Genomic DNA, 25,143 nt, shown 5'->3' with positions numbered 1-25,143 from the left:
ATTACAATCATAACTGTTGGTATAAACGGATCCTCTAATAGAAACATGATAAGGGCGCCTGGGTGACACAGCTGGTTAGGTGTCCAACTTCAGCTCAGGTCATGATCTCATGGTTTGTGAGTTTGGGCCCCGCACCAGGCTCTCTCCTGTCAGCACAGAGCTGCTTTGGATCCTCTGTCTCCCACTCTCTATGCCCCTCTTCCGCTCACTCTCAAAAGTAAACATTAAAAAAAAATTTTTTTTTAAGAAACATGATAAAATTCTATTTGTTCATACAAAGGTAGAAAGTAGCAGCAGACATTTTGAAAAGCTCGAATCTTTTAATATATTTATGGTATTTTATAATTTACTAATTTTCAAGGGCTGTCCATATCTTTAAATCATGCATCTTTGATCAAAATAGTTTCTCGTACAGATCTCTAATATCCTCAATTACTTCATTAATGATCTTGAAGAATGTAGCAATAACCATTACTCTGTAGCTTCCCCAAAGTCACGAGAAGACTGTCAAGTGCCCACCAGGAATGAGAAAAAAGAAAAAGGAAAATAAATCAGGAAATGGACCCAAAGAGATTTGGATCAGAGCATGAATGTAATATTTTTCACCAGGCAGGGTCCATAATAAAGGGTAAAAAGACACAGTACTTAAACAAACCAGCCTGTTAGAGAAGCAATATTGTCCCAAAGAGAGGAAGGGATGATGTACACGGATATGGAATTATTAAGACTGGCTCCTCAAGCATGTGCATAAAGGGGAACTAATAGAGATAATATATTTAGACTTTCATAAAGCTTTCGACAAGTTCACATCCAAATGAGTCATCCTGGGATTAGTAGGAACTGCTTTGTTCTGCAGAGAGGGCTTGTCTCAAAAATTGAAAATCATTTCTAGCCATAAGTCTTACAACAGCCTGACAACTGGTCAACCTCTAGCCTTTCTTGCCCTGAGATCCTCCTCCTCCAGAATCCAAAATGATCTTCCAGGGATGCAAATCCAATGAGGTTACTCCTGCTTAATACCTTCAGTGGCTCCCATTGCCATTAGGATGAAGCCCTTAACTGTGATAAAGGCCTTATGATCTGTTCTGGTTCCTTGTCATTTTTGGCTGCGCAGCATTTGAACCACTTTCTTATGTTTGGGAATTCCATATCTGCCTCACATTTTCAAGCTGAACATGCCATATGCTTGCTTTTTCACCCTCCCCTGCAACAAGAAGTTTTTCAGGAGCAAGTGATGGGAAGATACAGGAACCTTGAGGAACTTTTTCTGGTGGCTGTGGCTGTAACAAGCTTTAGCTTTTGGGCCAACAGAGGCAGCAATACCAGTGTAGGCTCCTGTGCCCAGTGCTCACGGCCAGCTGCATCAGTCAGACACACGGTAACATTATAGCACTGATGAGGTAGCAATTGGTATTCTCAGCAGACCACTTCTGGGTGTGATTTGGGGCATTGTTTGTGGTAGTGAGAAATAGTTAGAAATTGATTAAACTCTTAAGAACACATTGCTCAATAATTCTCAATGTTAAAAAAAAATGTTTTACAATCAGCAAAACTAAAAGGCAACCTATGGAATGGGAGAAGATATTTACAAATGACATATCCAATAAAGGGTTAGTATCCAAAATCTATAAAGAACTTATCAAACTCAACACACACAAAATGAATAATCCAATTTAAAAATGGGCAGAAGACATGAATAGACATTTTTTCCAAAGAAGACATCCTGATAGCCAACAGACACAATGAAAAGATGCTCAAAATCACTCATCATCAGGGATATGTAAATCAAAACTACAGCGAGGTATCACCTCACACCTATCAGAATGGAGAAAATCAAAAACACAAGTAACAATAGGTGTTGGTGAGGATGTGGAGAAAAAGGAATTGTTGCACTGTTGGTAGGAATGCAAACTGGTATACCCACTGTAGAAAACAGTATGACATTTCCTCAAAAGGTTAAAAATAGGGGGCACCTGGGTGGCTCAGTCAGTTAGGTGTCCGACTCTTCTCAGGTCATAATCTCACAGTTTGTGGGTTCAAGCCCTGAGTCAGGCTCTGTGCTGACAGCTCAGAGCCTGGAGCCTGCTTCAGATTCTGTGTCTCCCTCTCTCTCTGCTCTTCCCCCACTCATGCTGTGTCTCTCTGTCTCTCAAAAATAAAATAAAACATTAAAAAAAATTTTTTTAAGTTAAAAATAGAACTACCCTAAATACTAAATACTTTGTAAATAGTAACTCTTCAATGAGTTTAATAACAATGTAAGTATTACTAGTATATCTATTTTAAAGATAAGAAAACTGAGTCACAGAGAATGTAAATACTTTCCAGGTCACTTCACAAGTGGCAGAGCAGGGATATAAATGCAAGGTCACGGAAGGGGACTACAAGTTCCAACCATCTAATCACAGTTGGTTCTCTTGGCAACCAACCCCAGCCTTAGGTGTGGTCCGAAACTTGCCTCATTAACATAACAAAAGACACCTTTAACACAACTCTCAGAAAATCCCCAGGGTTTTAGAAGCTCTGTGACAGAAATGAGGACAATGACCAAATATGTATTTCTTATTATAAATCACAATATCACAGGATTTCACTTTAATCAGAAACTATCTCCTGGTAATTTGGGGCTTCTTGTGCCTGGGAAACAGTGGACAAAAGGAAAAAAAAAAGGTTTCCATATTGGCAGCACTAAATGACTTTCATTACAAGGAGCTAGGGTAGCTGCTACACAATGGGGGCCTAAAGGGATACATCTGGAATGCAGATTTACTAGTGCTTCTTGATGCTTCCATGTCCAGGGATAAATGTAAATAGGCAATTGCTTCAACAAAGACCTGATGATACAGGAGTAACTAAGGTTCTGGCCTTGGCAGATAAAGGACCCAGTGACTCCTTCAAGCAAGCAATCTAGACGGTCTAAAGTGATAGCCAAGGAGGGAAAACCTAGAAAGTTTGGTGGAGGGAAATGACGAATGTCAGTTATGGCTTCAGACATTTCCACAGTGCAGGACTGAAACTTGTTCCACTAACCCTCCTATGCTGAGATTGGACCTAGCCACCACCCTGAATGACATGTTACAGATTAAAGTGCACCCAGATCCAAGCAGTGCATGGAGTGGATAAGGAAATTGTCTACTTCTTGTGCCTACCTCATTTCCTCTTGGCCAGTCTTTTTACTCCAATTGCTGCTGCAGCTCCTAGCTCCTGCAGGTGTGGAACTGTCAACAAGACACCTCAGCTGTGCAGCACATCACTTGCTTCCTGCCCTAGGTTTTCTTCCCCCTCCTGTGAGAAGCCTGTAAGCACCCTCAGCCATTCTGAGGCACACCCATACCTGGAAGTGAAAGGGAATTAACTGCGTGAGACAACTCTCAACCAACTCGGGGACCAGCTCATGGATACTCATTTTTCCCTTGTACACATTCTGTGTACGTTCCACAGGGCTCCTCAAGGTCCCTGGTGGAATTAAGCCTGCTACTCTGAGGCAACAGGCCAATCACACACACCTGATGGGCTGTCCTTCTACCCCTGCTTCACTCTTACCAGTCTCCTACTTGTTCTTTCACATCACTCCCTAATATAACCTGCACATAAGCTTGTCTCTCAGGTTCTGTGTTTCTGAGTACCCCAGACTCATATAAGATTCAGATGAGAAGACTTGTGAATATGCTCTTAAAGTTAAAAACAATATACTAACGTAAATCAGCCCTAAAGAGCAAGCTCTTCCTGTAACACTTTCTTACTCTGCCTTCATAGGTCCAATTGTCACCCTACTGTTTCAAGACTGAACTATAAAGCATGTAGCTTTATTTTATTGAGCAATACTATGTTATCTCATTTCTATCTTCATGACCTTATGAGGAAGTAGGCATTACTATCTCCATGCTAGAGCTGGGGTAACAGGAGGCCTTGTATTCCAACTCAACTGTTCAGCTTGAGCTAGGGTTCTGACCCCAATCTAACCTTCAAAGCCCATGTGCTAAACCATTTTACTTCTCTTCCTCAGCGTGGCCTCTACTCTGTCTTCTTACCCTACAATGGTCCCCAATATAGCCATACTCAACACACCTTGCCCTTTAATGCTTCCGTTTTGCCCTGTTAGCCCCTGTGATCTTCAGAGCCTTGATCAAATGCCATCTCCCTAGACAGAATTGTTTCTCCATGAGCTTCTATATCACTTTCCTGAATCCCTGTCATATCTTTTTTTTACCACATTGATGTTACTGTTCTGTTGCATTTACCGCTGGGGCTGGAGCCAGACACGAGTTTAGATTACTAAGTAGTACTAGATATAATGAGCTCTCAAATAACAATAATGGAATAAAACAGTTGTCAGAGTGTACTCCTTACGCACAGGGCCTAAACTTGTCTTATTGACTGTTGTCTTCTGGGACCAGAGCACAATGCCTGGCTCATAGTAGACACTCATTTGCTGAATGACTGCATGCATCAACGTGAATTTGTTTCTTCATTAAACTGTGAACTCTTACAAAGTAGGGATAATACAATGTACAGCAAATATTTGTTGAATTAAGGTAATAGGAAGAAAGAGAAACTATTTAATGATTAATAGGAGATTTATTTAAACAATAATACATAGAGTCATCATTGCCAGACTTAATATGAAATGCTAAATGTTCGATCCAATTTTCCTTCCTGGATCAGTTTTTCTTTCCTATCCTGCAGAGATAGAAAACAAACAAACAAACAAACAAATAAAACAAAAAACAAACAAAAAAAACTGCATTAGAAACAACACATTCTGACCCCTGTTCATTGAAACACTATTTACAACAGCCAAGATACAGAAACAACCTCGGTGTCCATCAATGGATGAATAAAGACATGGTATATGTATACAATGGAATACTATTCAGCCATAATAAAAAAAAAAAAGAATGAAATCTTGCAATTTCATAAGTACAAGCATATAGATACAGAGAACACACAGGTAGGTGACAGAGGCAGGAGGTGGGCAGTGGGCAAAATGGGTGAAGGGGATCAAAAGGTACAAACTTCCAATCACAAACTAAATAAGTCATGGGAATATAATGTACAGCATGGTGACTACAGTCAATAATACTATATTGAATATTTGAAAGTTGCTAAGAGAATTATTCTTAAGTCCTCATTATAAGAAAAAAGATTGTTTTTTGTAACTATGTATGGTGACAGATGTTAACTAGACTTACTCTGGTGACCATTTTGCAAAATATATAAACAAACAAAAAAGTACTAGAAAATACAAAAACAAACAAAAAAACAAAGTATTCTGGCAGAACCCACAGTACAACTCTGAAACAAGACTTAAATACTCCAAAGCTAATTCCCATCCCACATTGTATAAGGGAAGAAGTAGCAGTCTGAAGAAATAAAGGGACAATGAAAAAACATTCCTATTGAAAAACTGGGTGGCTCAGTTGGTTAAGCATTTGACTTTTGGTTTTCGCTCAGGTCATGATCTTGCAGTTTGTGAGACCAAGCCCTATGTCAGGCTCTGTACTGACAGCGCTGAGCCTGCTTGGGATTCCCTCTCCCTCTCTCTCAATAAAGTAAAAATAAACATAAAAAAAAAAAAAAAATAGAGGGACGCCTGGGTGGCTCAGTCCGTTAAGCGTCCGACTTCAGCTCAGGTCACGATCTCACAGCCCGTGAGTTCGAGCCCCGCGTCGGGCTCTGGGCTGATGGCTCACAGCCTGGAGCCTGCTTCTGATTCTGTGTCTCCCTCTCTGTCTGCCCCTCCCCGGTTCATGCTCTGTCTCTGTCTCAAAAATAAATAAACGTTAAAAAAAATAAAAAAAAAAAATAGATGGGGCACCCGCGTGGCTCAGTTGGTTAAGTATCTGACTTTGGCTCAGGTCATGATCTCACAGTTTGTGAGTTTGAGCCCCACATTGGGCTCTCTGCTCTCAGCACAGAGCCTGCTTCAGATCCTCTCCCGCTTACGTTCACACTCTCTCTCTCAAAAATAAATAAACATAAAAAAAAAAAAAAAAAAAAGAAAAGAAAAACATCCTGTGCACATGTTGGAATCATTTTATTACCCCACTAAAAATCATATGTCAAAAGCAAAATGCAAACACCTTCTGGGCAAGTGTGGCCTACCTTTCTGTGAAGCAGTTAATTTATCAATCAAAAAAATATATATAAGGTCTAACAGGAGAGTGGACTGGCCAGTTTAAGGCAGAGCTAGATGAGTGGGTTCCAGTCTATATGGCAACATGAGGCCTCCCGGGGGGTCTAGTACTAGCTGTCAAAGATAAGCTTGGCTTTCTCTGCGATCATATGGCCTCTGATGGCAGATTCCCACCACGGGTTGCTTTTGCTTTCCTCTTGTTAGGGTATTAGGAAGTTTTAACATTAATTCACAAAAATGTGACCAACATAACTAGAATTCATACAAATAGGGAACACACTAAATGACTTATGTATTCTGCTAATATTTAACCAAATAAACATCTCTTTTAAAAACAGATGAACTAAGAAAACTAAATATAAAAATTCACAAAGATAATTTCTAAAGGTAATTCAAAATAGCAAAGTTTAACTTCTATATTAACTTTTTAAAGTTATTTCTGTATTCTCTCACTTAATATTCACAGCACAATTTCCTTACATCATCTAAAACACACCAGGAAAACTCTTTCATGAGCTCTAAGTTCAAGTCTTAGAAATTTAAACTGACCAACTTATTACTTGATATTCTAGAGCAGCCATTAAATTAAATTTGAAAGTCTCAGAGACTATCATGAATTTTAGTAAAGTATATTTCAGTAAGAGTTGAAACGATAAAGCAATAAAACCAAACATGTAATCGAAACTTTCTCTTTTAACTCTTGCTGGAAAGGAATAAAGATAAAAGAGTAGAGGGGTTAAGATGGGAGGAAGGCTGGTGGCAGTGGACAAGAGAAAGAGCTGCAGCCAGCCCGGGGAACTAATCACACAGAAAGTAAATATCAGGCCCCAATACTTACTCTGTCAGTTTTGAAAACATAAAACCAGAAGAAGAGGGGCCCAATTCCAAATAGAGCTCCTAAGAGTGAGGTCTTGGGAGTGGGTCTGAAATTGGGATAGATATTTGCTGATCTTGCATAGGTCCAACGAATCAAGGCAGGATCTTCCTGAAATTCATGAAAACAAAAAGTTACAGGAACTTAAGCAGGACCACACAGAAACAATCTCATCAAAACTTTTGTGGGGGAGGACAGGAGATGCCTTTTGTGCTCCACCACAGCTAAGGGTAAGCCCTGAATATTCCTAAATAGCTTTGGGGAAGACCTTTCATTTCTAGTATTTGTTGAATTAACTCTCTGATGATCTTGTCCAAATCCTTCAGAATTTAAAATATTCTTATATCACCCTTCAGCTTTCTATTTATTTGAGATTTAAAAAATATAATCTTTTATTTTTTTAAATTTATTTTTGAGGGAGAGAGAGAGAAAGAGCTTGAGCCGGGAAGGGACAAAGAGAAGGGAGACACAGAATCAAAGCAGGCTCCAGGTTCCAAGCTGCCAGCACAGAGCCCGACACAGGGCTCGAACTCACAAATGGTGAGATCATGACCTGAGCCGAAGTCAGATGCTTAACCAACTGAGTCACCCAGTTGCCCCAAGAAACCTAATCTTTTTAAGCTGTCAGAGAAGCCATTTTTTTCTCTTTGATCTTTTTTTTTTTTTTCCTTTTCTGGATTTTTTTTTTTAGCTTCATTGTCGTTCTTAAAGTGTGACCAACTGAACCACAGTATTCCCGATGAGGACTGATTTCATATGCTCTGTCATGCTTTGTACTTTGTTTCCAGGACCCTTTCTAATGCTACCCCCCACCTGCCCTGTCTTTCCAGGCTACATACAAATTGCAGGAAGGTGAAGACTGAGGTAGGCTAACTCTGAACTTTAATTTCTTTAAGCTGACTTGGCAGATATTTTACAAGCAAAAATATTACATTTAACACTATTAAAATAATTTGTAGTGAGGACAAGGTTGTTAAAAAAAATAATCAGACTGTCTTGGTTTAAAAAAAGTAATTACCCATTTTAATATATTTATACTAGAACAACTATATAAGATAGCAAATCTGCCCCAAACACATAATTAAACTTAATTAGCTAAATCCCCAAATGATTTTATAAAAATTATTTGCTCCAATTAACTAATAGGCAGATTAAAAATAAGCAAATTAAATCAGCTTTAAAACTTTAATACTAAAGGAGAACATTCAAGGTCCTATACAATGCCAAGGAAGTCATGATTGGTAGAATTAAAATAGTTAAACTGGATCTTCCACAAATACATTTTTAAACCAAAATGTCTGCAGAAACAGTAAAGGTGAAGACACAAGATATACACAGGTTTAAGGGGATGTTTGAGGTCAATACCTGAAAGGATAAATATATCTATTCTTGTATCTATCCCTTCTACTATTAATGTATTTGAATGATTCTCCCATAACAGAATTCTCAATTTGCCAGTCGCGTCTCTACATATTTACCTGTCAGATCAGTCTTCCAGAAACAGATATTTTATTTCATAAAAACATCAACAGCCCCATGACCATAGTTTATTGAGCCTGGTACTGTTAAGAGAAGTTCCAAAACAATTCCATGGGAGATAGTTTTCCTTCTTTGACACCACTCTATCTCCAAAGAACTATCAGCAGCATCTGACATGGTCAACAATCCTTCACATCATTTCTTTTGGCTTTCAGAACACACACCTGCCTGGTTTTCCTCCAAACCCTGTGGCCATTCCCTCTTGGTCTCTTTTGCTCTCTATGTCCTTATTTCTCTAAACGCTTAATACTGGACCTTAGACCTTACTGGTCTTTTGTTTGTTTATTTTTATTTTGGGAGAGATAGAGAGCAAGCAGGGGAGGGGCAGAGAGAGAGGGAGAGACAAAATCCCAAGCAGGCTCCACACTGTCAGTGCAGAGCCCCATTCGGGGGCCAAACTTAAGAACTGTGGGATCATGACCTGAGGTGAAGTGATGAGTCGGACACTTCACTGACTGAGCCACCCAAGCGCCCCTTTGCTCGTCTTTTCCATCTACATTCATTCCCTTGATGAGCTCCTCCTGTCACATGGTTTTAAATATCCATCTATAGGCCGATGACTCCCAAAACTTTACTTCCCCAGACCTCTACCCCGAACTCCAGACATAATATCCAACTACCTGCTCAACACTATCATGTTGTCTAACAGGCATGTCAAATGTGATGTATCCCAAACTGATTTCCCAATGTTCCACTCCATCTCCATCCCTGCTCCTCTCACATTCTTCTCTATGTTGGTAAAAAGCAACTTCATTGTTCTGATAACTTAGGTCAAAAACCTTGGAGTCATTCTTCACCCTTCTCTCTCTTACACCTCACATCCAATCTGCTAGCAAATCTGGTTGGCTTTACTTTCAATACATACTCATAATTCACCACTTCTTACCACCTACACTGCCAAAAAACCCTGATAGATTACCTCAAAAGCCTCCTAACTAGACTCCTTGCTCTTGTCCTCCATAATGTATTTTTAAGTAAGCAACCAGAGAGAAGTTAAAGTATAAGGGCAGATTACTCACTCAGTAAAAGTCCTTCTTGGTGTGATCTAGTTCCAAGTACCTTTCTGACCTCATCTCTTCCTACTTTGCTTCCACCTTTCTCCACTTTAGTCACAATGGTCTCTTCGGTATTTTTGAAACTAACCAGGCACACTCCTAAGGACCTCAACACCTGTCCCCTCTACCTAAAATGCTACTTTCCCTGAGAGCTGTGTGGCTATCTCCGTCACCTCACTTCCTTCATGTCACCTTCCACGGAAGGCCTTCCCTAGGGATACCTAACATTTCAGCTGCTGTCCCTCCCTACTATATACACACATTCCGAATTCCCTTCCTTGCTTTGTTTTTCTTATCACTTATCACTAACATGCTAAATGATTTACTTTTTTAAGTTTATGTATTTATTTTGGGAGAGAGAGAGACAAAGAGCAAGCAGGAGAGGGGCAGTCGGAGGGAGAGACAGAATCCCAAGCAGGCTCCACACTGTCAGCGCAGAACCTGATGTGGAGCTAGAACTCACAAACCATGAGATCATGACGTGAACCCAGGTCAAAAGTCGGACACTTAACTGACTGAGCTACCCAGGCGCCCCTAAATTATTTAGTTTTTAAATCTGTTTATTACTTGTCTGCCCCACTGGAAAGAAAGCTCTATGAGGACAGGAATCTACACTGTCACCTCAGCATCTAACACAGGGCCTAGCCTATTACAGCAATTATTTGTTCATTGAATCAATCATTCTTAAAGATTAGGCAAGGAATTTCCATGCATTGATCACTAAATGATTAAGTGCCAGGCACTCATTTATTTAATTAACAGAACAACCAATGAGGCAGGTATTACTGTCTCTTTTATATGACAAAATTGAAACTGTCCTAGGGCACAGAACTGGAAAAAAGAATCTGGGGTTTAAACTTCACCTATCTGGCACATCAAACCCACCTGTGTATGTAAATAACAAATGTCTCTCTTCACACCTTCTCAAGTAAACACCTTCTTCTCCAGTTCTAACTAGAATTGGTACAGCCAACTGGTTAAGCAGATGTTTTGGGTTACAAAGATCAAGGTTTAAATTCTGCTCTATCACTTGCTAAGGGAGTATCACTCTATGACCTACTTGTCCTTCCCATGTTGTCTTCCAATCTGTAAAATCGGGTTAATAACAGGGACTAATTCTGAATACTTGTGACATTTGAATATTCGGAAAGGGTTTAGATAGTGCCTGCACAATTTAAATTTCCTTCAATTCTCATAACTTCCAAAAAGTCCTACAGAACACCAATGCAACTGTTGGGAAAAGTGGTTTGTTTTTTTTTTGTTTTGGGTTTTTTTTTGTTTTGTTTTTAGTATATTTGACATCATATTTAAACAGCTCTTGGACAGAAAATTATCAAAAAGTGCACTCATTAAATAATAGCTATCAGTCTACTGGTTATATATTAAGTGCCTGGAATGTTATACAAACTATTTCATTAAACCTCACAATGGCTTTATAAAGAGTATACTACCATTCCCACATAAGATCAGAAAATTAACGTTTGGAGAGAGTAGGCAAATTGCCTAAGGTCACATAGTTTGCCAACTTGTGCTGCCTTGGCATATGAATCCAAAGACCACAGCTTCAATAGCTGCAGTTTTGGGGTCTTTAAAATATATAAATTGAAAAATCACTACATTCCCATCAGGAGAGAGCAGTATTGATATGAATTGTGAACTGAATGGTGAAAAACTGCTTTAAAAAAAAAAAATAATAACACACACAACACATTTTCTGAGCACTCATTACATTCATTACAGCCCGGTCATGTGTTGGCTGGTGATGTGCCTGGTCTCATTTAATCCTCGTCACAGCCTCATAAAGTAGGAAGTGCTGTATTAATCCCATTTTCCTGACAGGAAAACCGAGGCTAAGCAGCAGAGTTGTGTCACTTTAGTGAGCAAGCCAGGATTCAAACCCAGCCCGGTGTGAACTGAGAACCGTCCTGTAGACCACCAAGCTCTCCGCTCAAGGTCAAAGGGCTAGTGGGTTGGCCTGCTCTCTGAGCCTGGAAAAGGGCCAATGTCTAAGATACGGATTGGAACGGTGGCCGCCCCGCTGCGGGGTCTCCCTTGGCCGGTCTGGGCTGCCCGGTCGGAGGGGACAGCCCGGACTCTATGGCCCTTGATTCCCGCCCGGCCGGCCCCCGACTCACGATGAGCCCTCGGCGGCTGGGGTCGTTGTACTGAAGCAGGTACTCCCGTTTAAGTCGGGATCTTATGGCCAACCGCTCGGCTTGCGCCTTCCGGGCTTCTGGAGATATGTCGTATTCGGCTGGGTCGAGGGTGGAGGGTAGAGTGGCCAGGCGCGAAGGCTGGTACTTGGGGAACGACATCTTGGCAGTCCGGCACAGAAGCGCGCCTGCGCGACTCCGAGGCCCTCCCCCACTTTATTCTGACCTTCATCCAGCGGGAGTGCGCTTGCGCGTCAGCTGAAGGTAGGCGAGAGAGCGAGACAAAGAACTCAGCTTCTTTCCGCAACCTTCCTCGCGGTCCTGGGGCCCGAATAGCGATCTGCGCATGCACAGTGTGCTCTTTTCGCCCACCCCCGCTTCCTCCTTCTACCTACCCACAATCTGTTGCTCGTTGCCTGCTGTTTCCTAGCAGCCTTTCTCAAAGCAGAGCTTTTTATGAGAAGTTGAACTGTGTGAGACTGGCAGACACGGGAAACGGGACTGGCTCTAGTAGAGTCCTGTTTCACTGTGGGTCCCTCCAAGGTGTGTGACTTTGAACAAGTCACTTAACGTCTGTGAGTTTTCCTCCTGCTCATCCTGTGTAATGACCCCTATGCCGTTTACCTAACAAACCTTTTGTGAGGATTACATAAGATAATGGAGAGGTGCCAAAGTGCTTTGCAAAGCACAATGTCCTCTGCCAAAAAAGAGAATAAGCTTTTCTGTACGTTACCACATTAGATCCGTACAACGTAAGAAAAGGTGTGTTTTTCTTAGGCACGAAACAATGTTGAATAGGAGAATGATGTTAGAAATGTTGCCTGCCTGACTAGTAAGTCGTTAAAAAATGAAATATTGAATAAAGCGCGTGAAGAAACAGTATCTTGATTAAAATACCCCTTACCTAAAATCCTGAGCACTCTTCAGGTGCTAAGAATGAAAAATACCTTCAAGATACGAAAATATGCATAGAGGCATTGTGTCTTAATGTGAAAGATGATTCAGGGAGAAAAAAAAAAGTAACCCAAGGGAAACCTCCATCCCTACTGTCTTTCCCCTTTCCCCACTATCACCAAGGGGAAAACGCAACTTCAAGTTGCACAGCAGGGTCTTTGGGTACCAGTCAGGTACTCCTCAGGGGAAAGCATGTAAACAATATTTCCATAACTCAGACAAGGAAAGCTGGATCAAAAGAGAGCTTCACCTTGGATGAAATGTCTGAAGACATATAGGTATGTTGGGAAATGGTTGGTAGGCAGAGAAGGGACCTAGAAAGTGTTGGCATTTGAAGTGATGAGCAGCACTGCTGTCACATTTATTCAACATTTTAATATTGTTTTTAAAACATTTATTAAGCACCCACTGCGTGAAGCATACTGCACACTAGTGAGTCTTAGTCAATCTTCCAGGCTCAGTGGGGGAAATGCAGAAGAAATGAAGGACGTGGTGTTGTCTTTGAGGAGCTGACAATCAGTCCATACAGAAAGAGAAGACAGAATATGATAATATTTGCAAAGCAGTTTAATGTCCAAATGAATTTAGAGCAAAATAGGCTCATGAGAATGCAGGCTGAGGAAATGTAGAAAAAAGAAATTTGAAACAAATCGCTTACACTCAATTTTAAAGGAATGAGAATAAAAGGAGTTCTGAGGTTTTTTTTTTCAAAGGTGTTTCAAAATTTTGTTTATAGATTAGACACTGATATGGGAAAAAGGCACGCAAAAGGATAAAAGAAAGAAGAAAGGAGTACAAAGACTACAGATGGCAACATTTTAAAAAGACTTCATAAAGGTAAGAGAGAGGGAAAGAGAGAGAAAGACAGAATAAACTTCATCATTTCCCTTTGGATTAGTTAAGGTGTTTGTTTCTACATTTGCTTGGTTAGCAAAAGGATCCCTTTAGATGATTGTCAAAAAGATGAAGTCCTAAGTTCTCTTCTGCTCTTGAAGATTCAGAACTGATCTGGCAGGGGAACCCATGTGTCTGTACTTTGTATAGTTTCTTGAGGGGATTCTTATACCGTTTTGCATTTGGAAAACAGAGATGAGTACAAGAGGTCTTCCTTTCCCTCTTCTTTTTCCAGGAAAGGTCCTCCCAAAGTGAATCTATTTAACGTGAAGACCTGGATTCTATAATGAAAAAAAAAGACTTGATTGAGCCTTTATCTTGAAATAATGCAATCAAAAAATTATGAAAATGAATATATCTTATATTTAACATTTAAGGTCACAATTACAACTGTGTGCTAATTCTGATAAATCAAGTGTTAATTTGTGGGCACAGTTATTTTTATTTTATTTTATTTTATTATTTTTAAAAAAAAATTTTTAATGTTTATTTTTGAGAGAGACAGAGACAGAGCATGGACAGAGGAGGGGCAGAGAGAGAGGGTAACACAGAATATAAAGCAGGCTCCAGGCTCTGAGTCGTCAGCACAGAGCCCAATGTGGGGCTCGAACTCACAAGAGCCATGAGATCCTGACCTAGGCCAAAGTTGGATGCTTAACCTGACTCAGCCACCCAGGCGCCCCCACAGTTATTTTTATATAGCTCATTATCCTTCACTTTGCATTTGATTTTTGCAGAGGCTCATATTTGTAGAAATGTTGGAGGCCTTTATCCAGTTTTCCCAAGGTCCTCTCTTAATTCTTTGAAACTAAATTACTTCCTTTTGAAGCATTGATGTCATCATTTTTCTTACTGATTTTCTCTTTTTCCCCTTTGTTATCTAGTACAACGCTCTGAGATCCTCCTTTATTAGTGACTTTGCAGGCTGCTGCAAACATCACTTTTATGAATTTTGTGAAAGTGCACATCTTTTGCAAGATTTGCAGTAGATTTCTATTATTTTTGAGGATTGGATATTTCCAAGTGGATGGCTAAGACTTTGATAGGAGTGGATGTAGGCACTAGGGTTAGCAGATGGAACAATGCAAGTGAGGAACAATTTCACAAGTAACCACTTCACCAATGAATATTTCATATTTTGAAGACTTTTACTTTTCCTAATAGAATTTATCAGAATTTATTGGGACATGGATTACAAGGACTAAGTATGTGAAACTGTATTTGGCTGGAAGAGGGGGGATGGAGTGGTAAAGTGGAGAAGGAGAGAAATACAAATATGCAGGGATAGTCAAGTATGACTGGGACAGGATTTCAGGGAACAGAAGATGGACAAGTGAATACAGAAACTGTAAGAAGCAGATAAGTTCCAGTTGCAGCAATATGAAGAGCATTCCTTCTCTTAATTGGCTAGGATCATAGGTAAATTTGTGAATAAATTCCCAACTTTGAGTCAGGAATAAACCCAATGCCCAGAGATTTAAGTAATCAGTGATTGTCAGCAGCTGACATTTAGTGAGCATTTTCCTTTATTATTGTTTTCAAAAATCTTGTCCTGACGTTGAATATCAGCAAGTGATGTACTGTCAAACTAGTACAGGGTCCCCTCCTTACATGATCTTCTCCAGAACCCTGGGAAGGGCCCTAGAAATGTGTTCACATGGCCATTCTGTTTCTGTAAAATTAGACGAAGTAAGATATTTAAATATCAGTTGCCTAAGACTGCTGTGTCTCTCCTGACTTCTCTTCTATTACATTTTCCCTCCTGGTGGGTGGTATCGCAGTGATCTGAGGCATTTGGGGGATCTGACAAATGAAAATTTGAATTTAGTGGGACATATTTATTTGATTCACATCAATTTCAAGTGGAGTTTAATTATTGCTAGGCATCCAGGCGTAGGAATGGCTTCCAGGGATATCATTAACACCCAGTGTGACGGGGAGGTGCAGGATCAAAGTTTGTGTTGTGATATGAACTTGTCCTGTGAATCCTGGCCCTGGAAATATAGGGGTAGAGGAGGAGAAATAAGGTTTGAAATATACAGAACCAGAAGCTAATCTGTGGGAAATTCTCCTAGTTATCATTGGCATTTTCCTTTAAAAAGCACCCCCCTCCAAAATTATATAAGCTTCACATCCCATCAAATCCTGATCTTCCTGTTTATCCGTCTTGTTAAGGCTGCAAGGAAGAGATACAAAGTGCTATGTGAATTAATTTAATTGCAAGGAGACCTAAGAATATGGGGTAGAAGGGAAAGTTATCTCTCATTTGGTTATGTAGCCACCCTAGGAATTTATCTTCCAAAATTGAAATGAACAACAGTTCAAAGAGAGAATAAGAACAATACTTTAGAGCTTCAGTGTCCCATCTTAGCTCAAGTAAACCACTTTCTTTTGTTTAACTAGCATCTACTCTTCCTCCAAAAGAGGATATTATTGAATCAGTTTGACACTATTCAATCTAGATTGCCTCAAAGTACCACCTGGGAGGTTGGCTCTCACTGTATCCAACTTATCTGCAGCTCTATTGATTTGGGCACTGTCGAAGTCAGTCATGAATAAGATTACACTACTGGTTTTACTCAACAGATGCACTTAAGTCACAGAAATTTATCTTGTTTAGAGAAGACCCACGTAGAACTACTTGCTTCAGAAGTGGTGGTATATCCAGCAGACACTTTAAGACTACACAGCCTGTCCATTACAAACATACATTACTTTCTACTTGTTTCTACTATAGCTTTATAGTAAGTCTTGGTATTTCAGGAGGCAAATCTCTCCGTTTTATTATAGTTCAAAATTGTGTTAGCTACTTTTGTTCCTCTTCTTTTCCAGATGAATTTAGTATTAAGATGTTAAATTCCGTGGAAAAAAATCCATTGGGATTTTGATTGGAACTGCACTAAATGTTTACCTTAATTTGAGGAGAACAGACATTCTTCTCATATTGCATCTTCTCATCTGTAATCTATTAGTCAGGTCCTTTATTCCCTTCAATCATGTTTTGTAACTTTCTCCGTGAGGAATTGTTGCCTCCTCTAGTAGATTAATTCTGCTACATTATAGATTTCATTGCTATTGTTAATTGTTTCTCTTCCTATTACATTTTCTAAATGACTGTTGCTGGTGTATTATAATATTATTGATTTTTGTATACTGATTTTGGAACCAGTATCCTTGTTGAACTCTTTATCACTTCTGTTGGCTTTTCTATTCCTTCCTTTGGATTGTTCTATGTAGTTGGCCATACCTTGAGAAAAGCAGTCTTGCCTTTTCTCTTACAAGTCTCATACTTGGTTTTCTCTCTCTCTCACTCTCTCTCTCTCTCTCTCTCTCTCTCTCTCTCTCTCTCTCATTGCATTAGCTAGGACCTATAGTACAATGTTTTATGATAGCAGAAACTGAGAGTCTCCTATATTGTTCCCAGCTTTAATAGGAAATCTGTTCACCATTAAATGTTTGCTGTAGGGTTTGGTAGAAGCCCTTTATCAGGTTGAGAAAATTCTGTTATATTCTTTCCCAAACGTTTTTTAATCATGAATGAGTGATAATTGATCAAATATATTTCTACATTTTTGTTATATAGTCATATGGTTTGTCTGTTAATCTGTTAAAAACACAGAGAAATTTAGTAGGTTTTTTTATTTCAAGTTTTTATTTAAATTCTAGTTAGTTAACATATATAGCAAAATTGGTTTCATGTGTAGGATTTAGTGATTCATCACTGACATATAACACCCAGTGCTCATCACCAGTGCCCTCCTTAATACCCATCACCCATTTAGCCCACGCCCCACCCACCTCCCCTCCATCAACCCTCAGTTTGTTCTCTATAGTTAAGAGTCTTTATGGTTTGCTTTCCTCTCTTTTTTCCCCTTCCCCTATGTTTATCTGCTTTGTTTCTTTTTTTTTAAGTTAATTTATTTATTTTGAGAGAGAGAAAGCATGAATGAGTGGTGGAGGGGGAAAGAGAGAGGGAGAGAGAGAATCCCAAGCAAGCTCCACACTGTGAGCACAGAGCCAGATAAGAGACTCAGTCTCATGAACCATGAGGTCATGACCTGAGCCAAAATCAAGAGTCAGATGCTTAACCATCTGAGCTACTCAGGCACTCCTCATCTGTTTTGTTTCTTAAATTCCACATATGAGTGAAATCATATGGTATCTTTCTCTGACTGACATATTTTGTTTAGCATAGTATACTCTAGCTCCATCCACATCATTGCAAAGGGCAAGATTTCATTCTTTTTGATTGCTGAGTGATATATCCACTCATCAGTTGATGGACATTTGGGCTCTTTTCACAATTTGGCTATTGTTGATAGTGTTGCTGTAAACATCAGGGTGTATGTGCCCCTTCAAATCAGCATTTTTGTATCCTTTGGATAAATACCTAGCAGTGCAGTTGCTGGATCTTAGGGTAGTTCCATTTTTAACTTTTTGAGGAACCTCCATACTGTTTTCCAGAGTGGGTGCATCAATTTGCATTCCCACGAACAGTGTAAGAGGGTTCCCCTTTCTCCGCATCCTTGCCAACATCTGTTGTTTCCTGTGTTAATTTTAGCCATTCTGACAGGTGTGAGGTGGTCTTGTCATGGTTTTGATTTGTATTTTCCTGATGATGAGTGATGTTAAGCATCTTTTCATGTGTCTGTTAGCCAGTAGGTTGTTCTGATGTGGAATATTTTGCATTCTGAAATTAACTATTTCATGGCCATGATATGTTTTTTAATGTAGTGATTAAATAATTAAACTGAATTAAATTTATTAGCATTTTATTTAGGATCTTACCATTTATGTTCATTGATGAATTGGCTGTATAATTTTCTTTTTCCTATTTTGTTCTTGTCCAGTTTTGGTAATTTATTTACATGAAAAGAAGTGGATAGATTAATAGATTTCCTTTTTTTTTTTTTTATTTTTTTATTCTCCAAAATGGTTTGTTTAAGACAGGAACTGTATTCCTTGAAGACTTTGTAAATTATCTTTTTAAAACTGTCAACTGCCTGGGTCTTCCCTTTTTATTTTCAGGAGAGACTTTTGGCTATCAATTCAATTTCTTTAATGATGGGTTTTTTTTCAGGTTTTCTATTTCCTTTGGAATGAAGTTTGGTAATTTAAATTTTCTCAAATGTCTGTTTATTGCTTTTAATGTTTTTTTTTTATTTTGAGAGGGGAGAGAGAGAGGGCATGTGTGAGCCAGAGAGAGGCAGAGAGAGGGCGAGAGAAAGAATCTCAAGCAGGCTCCACATTGTCAGCACAGAGGGTTCTATCTATCCCACAAACCGAACCATGAGTTCATGACCTGAGCTGAAATCAAGAATCAGATGCTTCACTGACTGAGCCACCCAGGTGCCCCTTAAATATTTTGTTTTAAACTTAATTGTTATAGAGTTTCTAATCTCATGATTTTTTCAGTCTCCACTGTTTTTATAATTATGATCCTCGTTTTGCCATTAATATTGTTTGTTTTCGTGTCCTCGATAATCCCCATCCCCTATTTCTCCTATCCCTCCACCTGTCTCCCCTCTGGTAACTATCAGTTTGTTCTCTACAGTTAAGAGGGTTTTTCTTGGTTTGCCTTTGTCTCCCTTTTTCCTTTGCTCCTTTTGTTTCTTAAATTCCACATATGAATGAGATCATATGGTATTTGTCTTTCTCTGACTGACTTATTTTGCTCAGCACTATTTATCCATTTCTTATTTATCTTATTTATCCATTCATCTTATGGATCTTATCCATCTTATTTATCCATTCATCTAAGGAAGGACACTTGGGCTGCGTCCATAGTTTGGCTATTGTAGATAATGCTGCTATAAACATAAGGGTGCATGTATCCCTTTGAATTAATGTTTTTAATTTTGGGGGTAAGTACCCAGTAGTGCAATTCCTAGATCTTAGGGTAGTTCTAATCTTAATTTTTTGAGGAACCTCCATACAGTTTTCCACAATGGCTGCACCAATACTGTTTATTTATTGCTTCTTTTTTTTTTCTTCATCCATCTTGCTAGAAGTTTGTCTTCTTTGTCTTTACAGAGACCCCATTAAAAAAAATTTTTTTAATGTTTATTTATTTTTGAGAGAGAGAGAGAGACATGCAGACAGACAGAGCACACGAGCCGGAGAGGCAGAGAGAGAGGGAGACCTAGAATCTGAAGCAGGCTCCAGGCTCTGGATGTCAGCACAGAGCCCGACACGAGGCTTGAACCCATGAACTGTGATATCATGACCTAAGCCAAAATCGGTCACTTAACCGACTGAACTACCAAGGTGCCCCCAGAGAACCCATTTTTTATTTTGTCATCCCTAATCAATTTTTCCTCTTATACTTATTTCTTTTATTTTTCTTGAGATTACTGTAATATTCTATTTCTGGTTTCTTCAGCAGAATACTTACCTCATTCATTTTTAATATTATGTTTTATAAATTTTTATGCATATAATTCTATAAATTTAATTTTAGGTATATAGTCATATGTTTTTTTAGTATTTGCATTTTCATGTAATTCTGAGTATTTCATAATTTCTATTATGCATTTTCCTTAACTGATAAGTTATTTAGAAATACATTTTTCAGGGGCGCCTGGGTGGCGCAGTCGGTTAAGCGTCCGACTTCAGCCAGGTCACGATCTCGTGGTCCGTGAGTTCGAGCCCCGGGTCGGGCTCTGGGCTGATGGCTCAGAGCCTGGAGCCTGTTTCCGAGTCTGTGTCTCCCTCTCTCTCTGCCCCTCCCCCGTTCATGCTCTGTCTCTCTCTGTCCCAAAAATAAATAAATGTTGAAAAAAAAATTAAAAAAAAAAAAAGAAATACATTTTTCAGGGGCGCCTGGGTGGCACAGTCAGTTAAGCATCCGACTTCAGCCAGGTCACGATCTCGCGGTCCGTGAGTTCGAGCCCCGCGTCAGGCTCTGGGCTGATGGCTCAGAGCCTGGAGCCTGTTTCCGATTCTGTGTCTCCCTCTCTCTCTGCCCCTCCCCCGTTCATGCTCTGTCTCTCTCTGTCCCAAAAATAAATAAACGTTGAAAAAAAAATTTTTTTTTAAAAAGAAATACGTTTTTCAGTTTCTGAAGTTTTTTTTACTGTTAATTTCTTGTTTAATTGTATTACTGTATAATATTAGTCCCTTGAAATTTATTGAGACTTTCTTTGGGCTTCCTATATGGTCAGTTTTTGTTAGATTGTTTTTTTTAACAAACCATTTTTTGAAATTTAACATACATATGGAAAGAAAAATGTACAAATCATACATATGCTGTTCAATGAGTTATTACAAAGTGAACAAAGCCTTCTAATCATACATAGTCATTTTTATTATGGTTCCATGTAAGCTTACAAAGAATGTATACTTTGTAAGTCATTGAGTGCAAGGTTAGATCAAGTTTTTTAATTAGGTGGTTTAGGTGTCTTATATCTTTCTTTATTCGCCTATGTCTCCTTGCTCTATTTCCAATATAGAAGTGCATATAATTTCCCAGTGCTATTGTGGTTTGTCCATTTCTCCTTGAGCAAGATTAGAATACACAGGGTGAATTGAAGGTGATATGGAAACATTTTAATGCACATGCATCTCTGGATTATTTTTACCAAAAGACAAAGAAACTCATACATAATGGTTCGCTCATTCCATCCATTTAGTGTGCTGTATACAAACCAACCAGGAAAAGAAGATTTCTGCTTAAAATATACAGAACACTTAGAAACACATCTGTCATGTAGACATATCCAAAAGCTCATGAATATTACATTTTGCATTTCTCTCCTTCAGAGACAGTCTTTTCATCCTAGTCTTAGCATATATCTGTTCTTATTACTAAAGTCACTTACATAAGGACATATTTGTACTTGAAAGGAACAATAAGTTGCCTACAGAGTATAAGGTGACATTTTCTTACAGCTTGTCAATTTAACATAAAAGAGGGTTGATCTGCTTAGCTGAGGCTATGTCATGCTTTTTTCTATGGTATAAAATGCTGCCCTATCATCATCTTTTGCTTGGGGAGAGCAATAGCCTCCTAGTTGGCTTTCTTACCTACATCCACCCTTACCATACTCCTATCTCTTTTCCAAACAGCAGCTAGGGTGACCTTTTAAAATACACATTATCCTAGCACCCCTGTTTAAACTCTTACATGACTTCAAGACTCGCTAAAGTCTGCTTCCTTCCTCTTCAGCTGTGCTTGGCTGTATGCTCCTCATCACTGTCTGTGCTCCAGCCACACTGGCCTCTCCTCAGTTCCTTCCTTCCCCAGGGCCTTTGCACTTACTCTTCACTCTGCCTCAAATATTACACACCATACTCTGATTCATCCTGCAGAACCCACTCAGTTCTATCACCCCTTGGCTAACCAACAAGGTAAAATCGCTCTACAAGCTTTTGTAGCATTGTAGACCTCTCCTTTACAACACTAATTACAATCCTAATTTTACATTTTTTATTATTTAATTAATCCCTGCCTCACCTCCCATTAGAATGCAGGCTCTTTGAAGACAAGGCCACAGCAGGCTGGACTCACCCTGCATCCCAACACTAGCACAGTGTCTGGCCCATCACAGCAGTGGTAATGGGCTAAATGACCAGTTCCTTTCTTCATTTCAAAGTGAATATATTAACCAAATATACCTTCACCCCTCTTGCTGCCTCTGTTTTCATCCCTTGCTTACTTCTAGTAATACTCCATACTCACCACTCCTCCCCTCTTCACTCCCCGCCCCCACTGTGAATTAAAAATTCAATTCCAAAAGCATTATCAGTAATACAGCTTTTTACTGAAGATTTTGTGTAGTTACAGAGGAGGGAGTACATTACAAAGTAAAATGCCATAACAAAGCCCTTTAACATCTCTGCTTCCCCCCAGCCTTGTCTCTACAGCAGCTGGAGCTGTCTTATCCCTCTTCTTCCCCCTCCCCCCACTGCAGGTGTGCTCTCAGAACCCCTCCAGCCAAACTGCCTCCTCCTCCACCTGCTTCCAAATGTATATTCAGCAAAACAAAGTGCAGCCATCCGCCAAGCCATGACTCCTGGCTCCTTAGTTCATAGGGCCACTTGCATTTATAAAAGTTTGGAACAAAAAGTGTTGACTTTTTGTTCATCTTTTCCTTTGCTTGCTGATAGTCTTTCCTCCATCAAGGCCATCCATGCCCTGCCTGCTTTCTATGGCTGACTGAAATCTTACATCCATCAAGGTCCAGTTCAAACGCCCCACCTTCTAGAAACCTTTCCATAAGACCCTTAAGTTGAGGTAATTTTTTCTCTTCCCTAAAAATGCACACCACTTCTTTTATTCTTATTGGTATTACAAGCTATGTTAGGATTGTCTTTTTCTCCCTTTCCTTTAAGAGCAAGTTCTGTTTCTTACTCTACAAGGTCTGAAGGGTCTGGCTCAGGACTCTCTGCACTGCAGGCTGCAGTGTTGGTAGAATTACAACAAAACATTCTGTATTTCTTTTCGTAGATTTTGGTAAAAGCCTCTTCAAGAAAGCTACTGATACCCAATATTTCAATTTCAGAGTCAGCTAGCAGAAACTACTCCTTCCCCGAAGAAACTCTGTACCTATTGTGGGTGGGAATAGTATAGCTTCTGGTTTAACAAGTTTGGAGAGAAGGTCTCTATCCAGGTAAAAGATAGTGTTGACATCTTTGCCTGGATTGACTCTGGCTTTCTAAAATGCAGCAACAGTCTGGCCCCTGAAAGACAATCAGGGCTTCTGAGACATTTAGAGTCTAACTCATGTGACTTTTTTAAAATGTCAAGGAGATGGCTAAGTAAAAATGTTGTCATATGAATTTAAGCTCTTGAGGTCTAGAGAGGGACTTACTGCTAGCAGTCTGTGTTCTGTTATAATAATTGTGATCTTCGGCTGAGCAGATCTCTCACTTGGTACCTTGACCAAGCAGAGAAGGTAGAGCCCAGCGATGAGGTTTGTTTCATGTATATGTGACTGACTGAGGACAGCTAAAATGCACCTTACCATCACTTGCTCAGATTTCCTATCAAATTATGTTATCTTCTCAACATGAAACTGTAAATATCTCTAAATTCTTTCATTCCTATAAGCATCTTCCTTACTCTGGAAGTGACATCATCCCATTTTTAAAATGTTGGGGTAGGTTTTGTTTCTTTTATTATGGAAATTTTCCATGTACACAAAGTAGAGGAAATGATACAATAAGCCTCTTAGACTCATCCTGAGCTTTTACATTTGGAAATATTTTGTCAATGTCATTTTATCTATCCCCCCTACATATACATTTCACTTTTCTTTTTGCTGGATTGTTTTAAAGAAACCCCTGACTCTTTCATTTTACCCATAAATACTTTAGGATGTATTTCTAACAATTAAGGAGGGTTTTTTTCCTACATAACCACAATGCTATTATCACACGTAACAAAATTATCAATAATCTCAGGAGCATTTTAAAAATAGGATTCTGGAAAAAGCAAGCCAAAGGAATGAGTAATATAGAATTTCAAGCACTATGGTAAGCAGTTTGGGAAGATGCTTTTAGCAAAGAGGGTACTTTCACTCTTGCAAATGACATCACAGAGCCAGATGCCACTTTCTCCTACATATCCATAATTGGATTTACTTTCTTACCCCCAAATATATTCCCTGGTCCAGTTCAAGGCATCAGCAACCACCCAGGAGCTCAAGCTCCAGAAACAGGGTCCTTGTAGAGTTTCCCCCTGCCCCCACCCCTTTAGCACTCCCTTTAACCAGTTTTGAAGAGCTAAAACTCAGGGTGAATATTGCTCATATCCATCCCCTCCTTTGCATTCCCACTGCCGCTCCTTTTGTCTGGGCCCCTGCTATCTATCTCTACATTGAGGTTATTGAAAGATTTTGATTTGTGTTCCTCCCAGAAACAGAGCCTGAGACAAGGATTTGAGTATAAATAATTTATTGGAGAGGTGATCCCAGGAGACCTGGAAGCTGAGCTGGGGAATGAGACAGGGACGTGAAAGAAGCCAATACAGGATGTGTTAACAAGCACTGAAGGACACTGGAGCTCCATCCCAATGGACAAGTCTGGGAGACAGTACAGAATACCCCTCAGCATTATCCCAACCAACAGGCAAGGGAGCTGGGCTCTTATTTATCCATCAGGTCTCCACCTGTCATTGCCTTATGGCTGCTTTCAAGGGCAAGAAGTCCCCAGCACTTCTAGCCTGCACTGTGCATGGCCTAAGCCTACTACCAGCCAGAACACAGAGGGTCATGGGCCTTCAATGTATAACAGTAATGCTAAGGGGACAAGGGCAGGGCACTGAGAGCACTACATTGCCTCCCTTCTCACTCTCTCCTTCACAGAGGCAGGAATAACTTTCTAAAGTGCAAATCTGATTCAGGTACTTCCCTATTCAATAAAAAGGGTATGTGGATAATGCTGCAGACCAGTATTGCTTATTTCCCCTTACGGAGGTGACGGCCTTGAGTGGTGCTGAACCATATGATCCTGAGTGCCTTTGGCATACCTGTTGCAGGTGGCCAAAGTCTGGGTTGGACTTTGAGGAACTACTTGTGAGTTCAATGAATACATAGC

The 25,143-nt window shown here is 39.7% G+C and overlaps 1 protein-coding gene across 2 annotated transcripts; it reads right to left on the bottom strand.

The window, feature by feature from the left end:
- Nucleotides 1–573: 573 nt before the first annotated feature.
- On the bottom strand, nucleotides 574–12,064 carry NDUFB4 (NADH:ubiquinone oxidoreductase subunit B4). Of its 2 annotated transcripts, none has more exons than XM_043594266.1 (3): nucleotides 11,740–12,064; nucleotides 6,975–7,121; nucleotides 574–3,334 (listed from the first exon to the last, which is right to left on the bottom strand). In XM_043594266.1, the coding sequence occupies exons 1-3, from the start codon at nucleotides 11,917–11,919 to the stop codon at nucleotides 3,251–3,253; spliced, it is 411 nt and encodes a 136-aa protein (XP_043450201.1). In that variant the 5' UTR covers nucleotides 11,920–12,064; the 3' UTR covers nucleotides 574–3,250. The 2 variants fall into 2 exon arrangements, with proteins under 2 accessions (XP_043450201.1, XP_043450202.1); XM_043594267.1 differs by lacking the exon at nucleotides 574–3,334 and adding an exon at nucleotides 4,559–4,680 and having other exon boundaries at nucleotides 11,740–12,057.
- Nucleotides 12,065–25,143: the final 13,079 nt, after the last annotated feature.

Source organism: Prionailurus bengalensis, chromosome C2, assembly GCF_016509475.1.
Source record: "Prionailurus bengalensis isolate Pbe53 chromosome C2, Fcat_Pben_1.1_paternal_pri, whole genome shotgun sequence".
NCBI lineage: Eukaryota > Metazoa > Chordata > Mammalia > Carnivora > Felidae > Prionailurus > Prionailurus bengalensis.
This window is presented reverse-complemented; position numbering and strand designations above follow the sequence as displayed.